This window comes from Rhinolophus hipposideros (assembly GCF_964194185.1).
Source record: "Rhinolophus hipposideros genome assembly, chromosome: 15".
In the NCBI taxonomy this organism is placed as follows: domain Eukaryota; kingdom Metazoa; phylum Chordata; class Mammalia; order Chiroptera; family Rhinolophidae; genus Rhinolophus; species Rhinolophus hipposideros.
This window is the reverse complement of record NC_138061.1, coordinates 9,520,056-9,532,134: the sequence shown is the minus strand read 5'-3', so window position 1 is coordinate 9,532,134 and position 12,079 is coordinate 9,520,056. Positions and strand designations below refer to the sequence as shown.

General features: G+C 37.2%; 1 protein-coding gene across 1 annotated transcript in view; it reads left to right on the top strand.

Annotated features, from left to right (window-relative positions):
- SEC23IP (SEC23 interacting protein) overlaps positions 1-11,475 on the top strand; it is a 37,120-nt gene extending 25,645 nt beyond the window's left edge. The window contains exons 14-19 of the mRNA XM_081073864.1: positions 1,028-1,183; positions 1,568-1,670; positions 3,645-3,830; positions 4,496-4,658; positions 5,163-5,264; positions 9,995-11,475. Coding sequence (XP_080929990.1) covers positions 1,028-1,183; positions 1,568-1,670; positions 3,645-3,830; positions 4,496-4,658; positions 5,163-5,244 — 690 coding nt within the window. The 3' untranslated portion in view covers positions 5,245-5,264; positions 9,995-11,475. The remainder of the gene's footprint in view (positions 1-1,027; positions 1,184-1,567; positions 1,671-3,644; positions 3,831-4,495; positions 4,659-5,162; positions 5,265-9,994) is intronic.
- The last annotated feature ends 604 nt before the right edge of the window (positions 11,476-12,079 follow it).

Genomic DNA, 12,079 nt, shown 5'->3' with positions numbered 1-12,079 from the left:
TGTGGCCCTCATTAGATGCAGAAACTTTGTGCAAATATAGGGGCAAGCCAAGGGATGTGAAGTTTAGACTTTGTTAGAAGGGGCAGGCAGCCTAGTGTAGTAGAAAGAACATTGGATTTCGAATTAGAAGTCCTCAATTCTGCCACTCACTGGCTGTGTGCTTTTGGGTAAGTGACGTTACCTCTCTGAGCTTCCCTGTCTCCATCAGAGAAACGGGCATGATGATTCTGGCCAGACCTGCCTCTTTCAGTGGACCTCTGTCTGTTGAGCACTGGGACTGTGCCACTCATTGTTTTCCAGTCTCAGGATACAGTGAGGACACATATCCCGCCCCTGAGCAACAAAGGCAGTTGCTTTGTGAATGGTACAGCACCATAACACACAAGTGAGGGCGCTTTCTTTTACTCCAGGCAGTTCTCAGTGAGGTGAGAGGCTGCGTGCACACTACTTCAAAAGGGCTGTTTGAGGACCGATCGTTTTCTAATGGAAAGAAACTTGTCTTAACAAATAGTTATGATAGAAGTAGGGTCGTTGAATGCTTAAAATATGCCAGGCTCTGCGCTAAGCACTTTATGTGGATTAGGTTATTTATTCAACCACATTGTGAGTTGGGCATTGTTACGATTCCCATTTTATGGATGAGGAAACTGAGGCTGAGGCAAGTGAGGTTAAGAAACTTGCCCAAGGTCAGACAGTAGTGAGTGGAGCCAGGATCCAAACCCAGACAGTTTGATTCTAGAGTCGGCGGTTTTACCTGCCTTTAACACTAATACACGTAATACTATATGCTGCATATATTATGCTATACAGTAAGTGAAAGTATGACAGAGCGTGTAATAGTTTATAAAGATTTTAAAGAGTCGTTTTTGAATCCTTTTAAGCTCGTAACAGCTGTCCACGACAATGATTTTAAGCACTTGTAAGCTGCACTTTTTAATTTGTGCAGGTTCAGGAACTTCGAAGCTTTTACATTTTGTATTATGTGACATTGGGATGATCATTTTTTTATTGTTTTTTGTCTTTCTAGGTTTCTGTTGTTTACAACTCACTAGACTTTGAACCAGAGATTTTCTTTGCCTTGGGATCTCCAATTGGAGTGTTTCTCACTATTCGAGGAGTGGATCGGATAGATGAGAATTATAGGCTTCCCACCTGTAAAGGATTCTTCAATATTTACCATCCAGTGAGTGAATTGAATTGACTTCCTATTTTGAAGATGAAAAACCTGTGTTCTTTATCCTAATAGGTTCTCAGATTCTGATTTCTTAGGAATTAACACTAATTTGGGTTTTGTACAACTCAGCTCTCTGTCCTGTTAGATACAGTCTGATACATTTCAACGAAATTTTCTACCAAAAAGCCTTTGTTCAAGGAAGTAATTCTGTTGCTTTGCTTACAAAAAGGAATTTTATCCACAAACTTGAAAGTCTTATTACAGTTACCAGTATTTGAATAGGTGTGAAAAAAAATTTAAATACCTGGTTTGTCAGTTGTTCTCTCACCCAACTAAGGTATATAACTCAAAATAAAAGAGCTTTTTATAAATTTCCAATTCTTCTATTTTCAGCTCGATCCAGTGGCATATAGGTTAGAACCTATGATTGTTCCAGATTTGGACCTAAAAGCAGTTCTCATTCCACATCACAAGGGCAGAAAAAGACTTCATTTAGGTAAAAAGCAAATATCATAAAAAACTTATTTCCTTCCTCCTTTTTTGTAATCTGTTATTTATAATGAATTGTCCTTCCTGTCATTTGTAATGAATTGCAAAAATTTTAACACTAAATCCTTTTTCTACAGAATTAATGTTAATTGAAATGCCTACTATGTTCAGAGCTTGTTTACTACATATTTGGAGGAGCTAGAAAGGAAGTTCTGACTTCCTGCTCCTTGATCACGTTCTAATTGTTGAGATGATGGGAATGGGGGGGCGATGGTGATAAAGCGACGTGGCGCTCGGGGTTTGATGGTTACGATTTCTGGAATTGGACAGCAGCGTAACATCTGAACTACGGCCCAAACCATTACGAAATAAATTTCATGTCATCCCAGTCATGTGAGCTGTTATTTCCTTGCTAAATGGACAAAATTTTCCTATGAAAAAAAACAAACATTAAACATATGGATCGATGATAATTCCAAGTTGGGTTTAAGTTTCTCTTATGTATGTTAATGGTGTATATTACTTATCCACAGGTTTAAAAGAAGGAAAAGTGATCATGCCCTTTTATTTAAAAGTTTTTTCCTGTCTTTTCTTTTTTTGCTTATATCATGCTTTTTAAAAGTATTTAACTCTTTTGAAGTTAAAATGAGAAATTTCGATACTCAAAGACCTTGATTTCAAATAGGATTTATTAGACAAAAGTAGAAAAGGTGGAGGGGCAGGCATTTCTTCATTTTTAAATTAGAATTGTACATTGTGATTATATCAAAGTCTCATATTTTTAAAATCACTTCACAGTCACAGATTAGGAAAAGTCATCTTTTTAATTTTGGGGGCCCACTTTTTCACTTACAGTGAGGAAAAGCACATGAATGTGCTTACATTGTTATGGTATTTGAACTTTTTGGGGGGAGACGGGAAACTGACAGGTTTTGGCTAGATCGAGTTTAGTCACTATAAAAGTGGCAGGGGGTGTCCGATGGACACTTGTCGCATTAGGGAGACCACCTCAGGGATGATGTAGATGCCTGATCACTGCACTGTACACCTGAAGCTGAAGCTGAACAATAATGAATGTCAACTATAATTTTGTATATATATATATATATATATGTGTATATATATATGTATGTATATACTTGCAAGAAGCGGAGTACAGCATTGGGAATAGAGACAGTGGAAATGTGATGGCTGTGTGCGATGTCAGAGGGGTAGTGGATGGGAGAGGGGGTTTACACAGTCTGAGGGATATAAATCATAAATGTCTAAGTAGTACTTTGTCTTGTGCACCTGAAACTAATAAAAAAAAATAAATAAAAGTTATACCAACAAAGAACGTCCTCTCCATAACAATGTAGAAAAGAAGGAAAACTTGTATTATCGAGTAAGCAGAGCCAAGTACATGCATACAGGTGACTAAAAGTGATTAGAATGTCAGGATGAAATTTCACACTGTTTATATATCCAAGTAGGTAAAATTCTTTCGCACTGTTTGTAGCTAGTATCTAACATGTTTCCTTGGATCATTGATATCCAAGGTGTCAGAAAGCCTGGAGATCTACTTTTCTGGGTGTTTCCGTATATTACAAAAGGGACCAGACACTTGGAGATATCTCTGGATTGTAAAGCTGCAATGGTTTTATTTAGTCCTTGGAGAGTTTTATTTACATTCAGGAGTTTAGAGAAAACACACTGACTGGTTCATTGTTTCCAAAGAAACACTCTAAAAGGAGGTAGGGGAATGGGATTTTTCCAAAAAAAAAAAAAAAAAAGAAAAAAAAAGAAAAAAAAGTAGCAGGGATAAGACTCCTCAAAACGTTTTAACATGTCGAAGGTTTTTGGTTGAGATACTCAGTATGTTTATGATATTTAAAAGAGAACTAAGAGATCTTACCCTGTCTGAGACTAGTGTTAACTTTTGTTTTGATTTTTGCGGTGCAGAATCTTACCCGGTGACAATAACATGTTTTAATTTCTTTAGAGTTGAAAGAAAGTCTCTCTCGCATGGGATCTGATTTGAAGCAGGGTTTTATTAGCTCTCTGAAAAATGCTTGGCAGACATTAAATGAGTTTGCCCGTGCTCATACGTCTTCAACTCAGCTGCAAGAAGAATTGGAGAAGGTAGCCAATCAAATCAAAGAAGAAGAAGAAAAGCAAGTAGTTGAAGGTAAATGTGACATTTGAGGGATTTTCCAGTACAAATATTATGTGAACATAACACTTACGAATTATTTAAGGATGCGTTTCCATTTTAGACTTTTTTGTTAAAATGTGGAGGCTCTTCCTAAAAGGAAAATCTTTTGTGATCACTATACTTCAAAATGCATGTCATCTTTTTTTACTAGGTTTCCACCCAGTAGTTGCTGAACTTTTTACTCTGCAATGTTAAAATTTTATTGTGCTCCCTAAGGTCCGAGTGGAATATCAGAGTTGAGAACCAAGTTTGTATTCAGGCATGTGAAAGACGCACTCTGGGAATTACCTTCCTGCTGCTGCTGTTGAACTGTGTTGTTACAGTCTTTACATGCAATGTCAGGTCGTCGGGCTGTGATGTTTTTGACTTTTTCAGATTCTAATTCTATTTCCTTTCTTTCTACAATGCTCTCACCCCTTTTCTTCAAAACTTCTGTCAGCTCGTTGGCTCTTTCTCCTCTCTCTGGGGTAACCAGCCCCTCTTCCCCTGGCTCCTTGGAGGAATGGGAAGTGAGCCTGGTAGCTCCCCAAGTTGCTACGTGTGTCAAGCAGTATTCTCATTGAGCCCAGAAAGTCAGCTAAAGTCAAAGGATAATGATTAACTGATTGACTTTGATATTGAAATGGTTTAAATTCTAGCCGAAAAGATTGTTGAAAGTCCAGATTTTTCCAAGGATGAGGACTACTTAGGAAAGGTTGGAATGCTAAACGGAGGTCGCCGAATTGACTACGTTCTTCAAGAAAAGCCAATAGAGAGTTTTAATGAATACCTTTTCGCTCTTCAGAGTCATTTATGCTATTGGTAAGTATTTTCATTTCTGGTGACATTCATGTGACCTCTAGGTACTAGCACTGGCAGCAGTTTTAGTTTTAGTGAGACTTCTTTTGCTGATTTATCATTTATTAGGGAATGTTTTGAATGCCTGTATATTTAAAATTAATATTTTCCCCCCTTAGTTTCGTTACCCACAAGATGGCAGTATGTCATCTGCCTTTGACCAAAGGTCTTTGGTATTTGCAAACTGTTTCTGTAGGGATGCCTTTCCCAGAATAGGAGTGGCAGGGACTTAGAAAAGCCACCCTTTCACATGTCCCCTCTCACTAAGTAGAATTGCAACATGGCTATTTTGGGGCTGAGTGAAATCCATCCAATTTTTAAGGATGGTTTTGAGATTACAGTACTTTATTTTCATTTGCCCTTCTTAGGTAGAGTTGAATACAACAAAAGCTGCGTTTTCCACCTTTATGCATAGAGGTTAATTTTTGCTAATAGTTTCTTAAGTAAATGTGCTTTTCTTTTTTATAGGGAATCTGAAGATACTGCCTTGTTATTACTTAAAGAAATTTATCGAACAATGAACGTTAGTCCAGAACAACCCCAGCATTGATTGGACTTGAGTTTCACTGTGTGAGTTTATCTGTATCGTGTGTATAAATTCTGAATGTTTCATTCTGGAGTCTTGTTTTAGAATTGATGTTGACAATAATTTTCTCTTGTTTCCTTTGAATGTTTTTTCCCCCCCTTTATTCAAAAGTTCAGAATAGACTCAGTATAGGAAGGGAATTAGTGTGCAATCCACATTTCTAACTTGTTACAGTCTTCTAATTCGGCATAGAATTTGAATTCTTTTAGTTTCTTTTAAAAACAGATTCCCAGGAGCATCAGCTAGAAATTTCTTTGGTTGTAGGTAACAGAACCCAAGTCACAATACCTTAAACAAATAGAGAAGTTTATTTTTCTTACGTAACAGGAAGGGCTCTTTTGTGGAATGATCTCAGCAGATACCCAGATTGTTTGCATCTTTTCACCTGTGTGTGGGCTCTGGCTGTCTCATAATTACAAGATGGCTCCCATAGTTCCAAACATTTCTACATTCACTGCGTCGATAAGGGTGAAAGGGCATATTGGTTGTATCTGTCCCTTTTAATGAGGAAAGCAAAATAGTGTCCAAAAATTTACCTATGCCTATTGACTAAGTCTGTGTCACATGTCCCATGTCTGCCCTCAACTCCCAACTGCATGAAAGATTATAAAAGTGATGTTTTAAGCATTTCTAGTCTTTATAAAGGGGAGGAATAGAGAAGGGGATTAAACAGGTGATGGATGAGCCAACCTACAAGTCAGCCACACTCTGTATTCCTGACTGTTCTCCTGAGACACCTGACACCTACCAGTTTTTCCTTACTAGCTTGTGTATCACTTTAAAAAATAGATAATGTGGTTTTTTTTAAGTTAGAAATTTTAAAGCCTTTGAAAACGTGAGCTCTAAATAGCTGAAATCAAAAGTACTTCTTGGTACTTTTTGGTTTCCTAATAATAAATGATAAGTTCAGCCTCCATTTTCTTACTTTGGAGAGGTAACAACTTTTAGTAAGATTTTCTTAGAGAAATACTCCTGTGCATATCAGTCAAATATGTGTACACTTTACAACAAAGGAACCTCATTGAATATATTGTTCTGTAACTTGATGTTGTCTGTCAGCCATATTGGTTGCACAGCTTTCCATGTTGCTTGTGTAAATCCTTTTCATTCTCTTTCTTTTTTCATTTTTACTTTTTAAATTTTTATTGGGGAATATTGAGGAACAGTGTGTTTGTCCAGGACCCATCAGCTCCAAGTCAAGTCGTAGTTTTTCAATCTAGTTGTGGAGGGCGCAGCTCAGCTCCAGGTCATTGTCTTCATTCTAGGTGTAGAGGACGCAGCTCACTGGCCCATGTGGGAATCGAACCAGTGACCTTGGTGTTATGACCACTGCGCTCTAACCACTGAGCAAACCGGTCGCCCATCATTCTCTTTCATGGTTACATGGTAATCCATTGTATGGCTATATCCCATCTTATTTAGCTGGTTTCCTGTTAAGGACATTTAGATCATTTCCTCATGTATATTAAAGGAGTCTTAGTCGTCAATAGAGTAGGTAAGGGGTGTAAAAAGCCATTTTTATAATCATATTCTTGATTTAGTTTTATCAGTTCTTATTTCTGATAATTACAGTGTTAAAGTAAACTACAGGTAATGTCAAAAGCTGCCACAGTCCAGATTTTCAGTTATAAAATAGTCATTCAATTAATCGACAGATATTTATTCAGTACCTATTATGTGCCAGGCACCAATTTTCATGCTGTGATAAGTGGTAAACAAGATTGCATTTTTACCTTTAAGAAAATTATAGCAGGGCCTCAAATAATGTAGCTTTGTTGAACATCGTTTTGTTACAATGTTGATGAGATCTAGGAACCTAACTCTTGTTTATGTCAATCAACCTGTGGTAAAATTGGTTTCATTATGTGTCATTTTGCTGCAGTTCCTAGAACCTATCCAGGAATGTGAAGTGAGGACTTACCTGTGTCTCCCACTGGGAGGAGGTTGACAGTAAATTTGTACTGTAACCCTTAGGTAAATTTCAGATACTGATAGGTTCTGTGGAGAAGGTAAGATGGGAAGACGTGGAAAGTGACTGGGGTTGCTTCTGGGAAGGCCTTGCTCAGTTGATGACACTGGAGTTGAAATTTGAATGATGAGAAGGAGGTGGACATCTGAAAATAAGGGGAAGAACAATTCAAGCAGAAATAAGAGCAGCCGCAAAAGTCAAGAGATGGGAAGGATATGCCATGTTTGAGGGACAGAAAGCAGACCCATATAGCCCTAACCCTAACCCCTAACCCCTAACCCCTAACCCTAACCGAGAGCCTGGAACAAGTTGCTGTTGTGTATACGATGGCAGGGACGCCCTCACAGAGAAAGTGTCATTTGAACATGTGCCAGGTGAATCGGGGGCAAGAAGATCATTGCAGGCAGAGAGAAGACTGTCTTAGAGGAGCCGCTTCATTTCTTTTTAGTGATCGTTTAGTCTTCCATTGACTATTACACCTTAATTTGGTTAACCAGTTCCTGGCTGATAACTGTTTAGGTTGTTCTAATCTCTTACTGGTGTAAACAGTGCTCAGTGGTGCATGATATTTAATAGTTGCATTGTATTCCATTTTATAGTCCTATTTATTAAAGTATTTATCTACCATTGTGTGTTTAGGTGAATTCCCAACTTTTCACGATTGTAAATAATTCTGACACGTAGTTGTGCATACTTTTTGTATTACATTTCTGACTGCTTGCTTGGGATAAATTCCTAGAAGCAGCATTGTTAGATCTAAGAATATTGCACATTTTAAATGGCTTTTCTTCTGTACTCATTGCTAAGTAACATTTCAGAAAGGTTGGCTCAATTCTCATACCTACCACCAGTACAGGTGCTGGTTTTCCTGTACCCTTGCCAACACTGAGTATTACTGTGGTTTTTTGCTTTTTTTTTTTTTTTTTTTTTTACTTTTACTAATCTGACAGCCAGAAATTGTTATATCATTGTTTTATTGTACATTTCCATTACTAGTGAAATTGAGCTTTTTTGGTATATTTAACTGGCTGTTTGTATTTCTTCTGTCAGTTGCCTATTCTTGACTCTGCTCATTTTTCTGGAGGTGTGGGGAGGGTATTTTTGTTTCTTTTTGATTTATAATTATGATATTTAAGGATAGTAACTTTTTGTCATAGCAATTCCCCCCTTCCCCCCCGCCCCCCCGCCGTTTGTCTCTTTAGCCTTGTATTTTTGCTTATGCTTTGGATTTTTTTTTGGGGGGGGGCAGGGTGGGTTGAGAGCATGCTTTAAAAATATGTATGCTAGTCTTTTAAGATTAATTATTATTTAGATAATTACATTTATTTTTTAAGTTCTCAAATGGTTTTCTTTTTCATTTGACTTTACAGTTAGAAGAATATGGTTTAGAGAGGGATTTAACTTTTTTCTTAAATAATCTTTTTTGCCTGTACTTTATATTGAATAATGTACCCTTTCGTCATTGGCTTGATGTTTTTATAATATGTTATTGTTTGACTTTTTTTATTGTATGCCCAATATTTGTTCTCAAGGCTTTCTGACATACTGACTTATTTATCTGCTACCATATTTCACTGATTTCAAATTATATTATCTTCCACACTTTATCTTAAATTTGGAATGTATCTTAAAATCAGCTGTTGCGTAGGTGAAAGTCTTCCCGAGGTAGTTGGCATTTCCTTCCTCCAGTCACTGGGGGCACTGCCCCCCCAAATCTGCTTAAGCTCATGTCTCAGATTTTCTTGTACGGTGCTGGGATTGTGAATTCAGATCACAAAACTTGTAGGCAGGACGGAGTGGGTGTTCCAGTTCAAATACGAAGTAATTTTTTCCCCTCTTCCCTTCCCAGTGTCGAGGCAGACTTCTTTGCGGGCCCTTCTGAGGAAAGGGTTCTGGCCATTCAGTGTCCCCGCTAAACGTGAGGGTTTCTGTCGCCTTGTAGGCTCCCTGTCCTGGGCATCTTTTCTTTGCATGGTACAGAAAATAACGGTGTGCCTTACAATTGTTTGTATATTAGGTTGCGTGAAATAGGTGTTTTATTCATTGTAACTATGTTCATAGATTTTACAGTCTGGCAGCGCAAGTTCTTATTATACCATAGTCTTGGTGATGATTCCAAACAAATTTTGAAATGATTTAAGTTCCCTGATAGTCTCTCTCCACAAAACAAACAAAACACAATGTATTCTTAGGATTTTAATATCGTCTAGTATAAAAAACTAAGAGCCTTTCATTTCACACTTAATTTGTTCACTGTTCATTGTTTTGTTTCTTTTTTATACTTGATTGTAAAATTTAGGCAAGTTCCTAATACTGTACTAATACTATAAAATAATTTATAATATAAAGAATTCTTATACACATGGTTCGTTTAAGCATAGATCAGTTTTGCTGGATAATTCTTTTATGTTTGTCTCATTTAGTCCTTTTTAGAATTGTTCTTAAAACAGCCTCAGAATACCATGACCAAAATTTTCTTTTACTGTCTTTATTTGTTTTGTTTTGAAGATTATCTTGCTAGTTAATCTCACAGAATGCTCCCTGCTGCACTTTGTCCTTCTCTCCCATCGGCCTGCCTGAGGACTTGTGATCCGAGGGTTTGTTCTTTGCAGGCACTTTGTAGTGTGTGTTACTAACGTTTAGCATTTGACTGTGTTCTTTTGCTTTGGAAAAGAACAGCAGTACATTATTACATGATTACTGGGAGTTGTGAAGTTCACCAAAGATTCTGTTTTTCTTTCAAAGACTTTCCAGAAAGTCACAGAATAAATTACATTGCCGAGGAAATCCTCAGAGGACATTCCCAGTTTGCTCCTGCGACGGATGACAGCAAAGTGATGCATCGACAATTGCTCAGTTACGCTTTGCAGATGTAGGGATTCATTTAAAAGAGAACATACAGAACAAGAGACAATGAAAAGAATCAGCACCACATTTGGGCAGTATAGATGAGAAAATGTAGTTATCAAAATGATGCAGTTAAAAATTCCTCAGATTAGACTAGTTTTATAGTTGTCAGAGTAACATGTGATGTCAGAGAAGGGGTATTTGTAGCATATAGATGGTTGTTTCTGTTTCTTAAAAAGCCTGTTGTCAGTGGGATTAAAGTTGCATTTAAAAAAATATAGTATGTTCTTTTATTCAAGTATGGACTTCTTGAGAAGCTATAGTAATACAATTTTTAAAAAATTTATGTTCTACTTCAAATGTGAATTGTGGTTCTGAGCTGCTTTAATGTGGGGTCATATGTATTTGTTAAGATGAAATAACCAAGATCCCTTATATTCCAACTTGAATCTGAGGCTCTCTGAAGCCTTTCAAGCTCTTACTGGGAGCGTAGTTGTGGAAGGAAGTGAAATGCTCCCAACTGCACAGAAGTACTATGATGCTCTCTCCCTACACTCCCATCGCCACTGGGAGAGGGGAGCAAATGAGGGTCTCCATTTTGTTATTAAGGTAGCTAGCTGTGTGGTCCCCTCATTGTTCAAATTCAGCTAATGTGAGAACCGGATGAGAGTCTTTTTGCTTTGTAATAATTTCACTTATACCAAAGTGTACCAAAGTGTTTGAAAGTATGAAATTTATTGCTTTCTCGACTATGAATCTACTTCATGAAAAGACTTGTATAATATTTCACTTCGTTTTACTATAACTTCAAATTATCTTAAATATTTTCCTAATACTACACGGGAATGCTGATTTTTCTTTTGTTATGCAGTAGAAACATTTTACACTGCATAAATAGTTCTCATAGAACATCGAGTTTTTCGAAAGCAACATGATACACCTTTTTGTGTGTATATATTTTAATGTGAATCAAACAGTAACATCAATGCATTCTTTTTAATCAGCAAATTTCTGTATTTCTCTTGTCTTCCTTAAAAGTATTCCTGTGAGTTTTCATTGTGAGTACCTGCTGTATATAGATACTACATATAGCATTTGCTCCTAATAATAGAATTAGGACAGTTGAGTTTTAGAGCTGCAGTTGGCTGCAGACAACCTCTAAAGCTGAGGAGAGGATGCTAAATGCCTTTCTCAGACTGCTCAGTGGCAGACGGGTGCCGGAATACAGGTTCCCTGACTCCCTTCTTGCCTCCATTTCTCTACGCTAGTGCTACTACTTTTCATTTAATTTTCACTTAAATTCCCAAACTGATGAATTTCAGAAAAATAAGGGTTATTTATGTATATTTTAATAAAATCCACTTTGATTTTTCAATTTACAACTGGTTTTGTCTGCGTTATTCAGCCTGTGTCTTCTGAGTATTGGGCAGAGGAGAAGGAATACTTGAACCAATGTCTGTAGAAGAAACGTGCACCAGCTGAGTTCCAGGAATCTTGTGATTTTATTTTAACACTTGAGGAAACATAAAGTAGAATTTTTTTTGGTGACTCTGTCTGTGGACATATATTTATATCCCTCTTCAGTTTCTTTAAAAAAAACCCAAAAAACCCAAGCAGTTAGTAGGTCCCCTGAAGGCAGTCTCTTTCTTCGCGTACTGTTCACTCTTGTAACCACGCCTAGCAGAATCGTGTCACATAGTAAGGCACGTTCCAAATATTTATAATGAAAGAATTTTAAAACTTAAAAATGTAATTTAACACTTTGAAGAGACCTTGGAAGGCCATTTAGATCAGTGGTTTGCAAGCTTTAAAAGAGCAGCAGTGAAAAGTTTTTGAATGAAAGATTTCCGAAATTTCAATATATAAACTAGATGAGGGTAGAGCTGCTGAGTAAAGAGTGACCCCCTTTCCCCAGGAACAGCTCATCCCCTCCTAGAAACCATCCACTCCAATTCCTAGCCTGAATTAATGCCCTCATTTTCC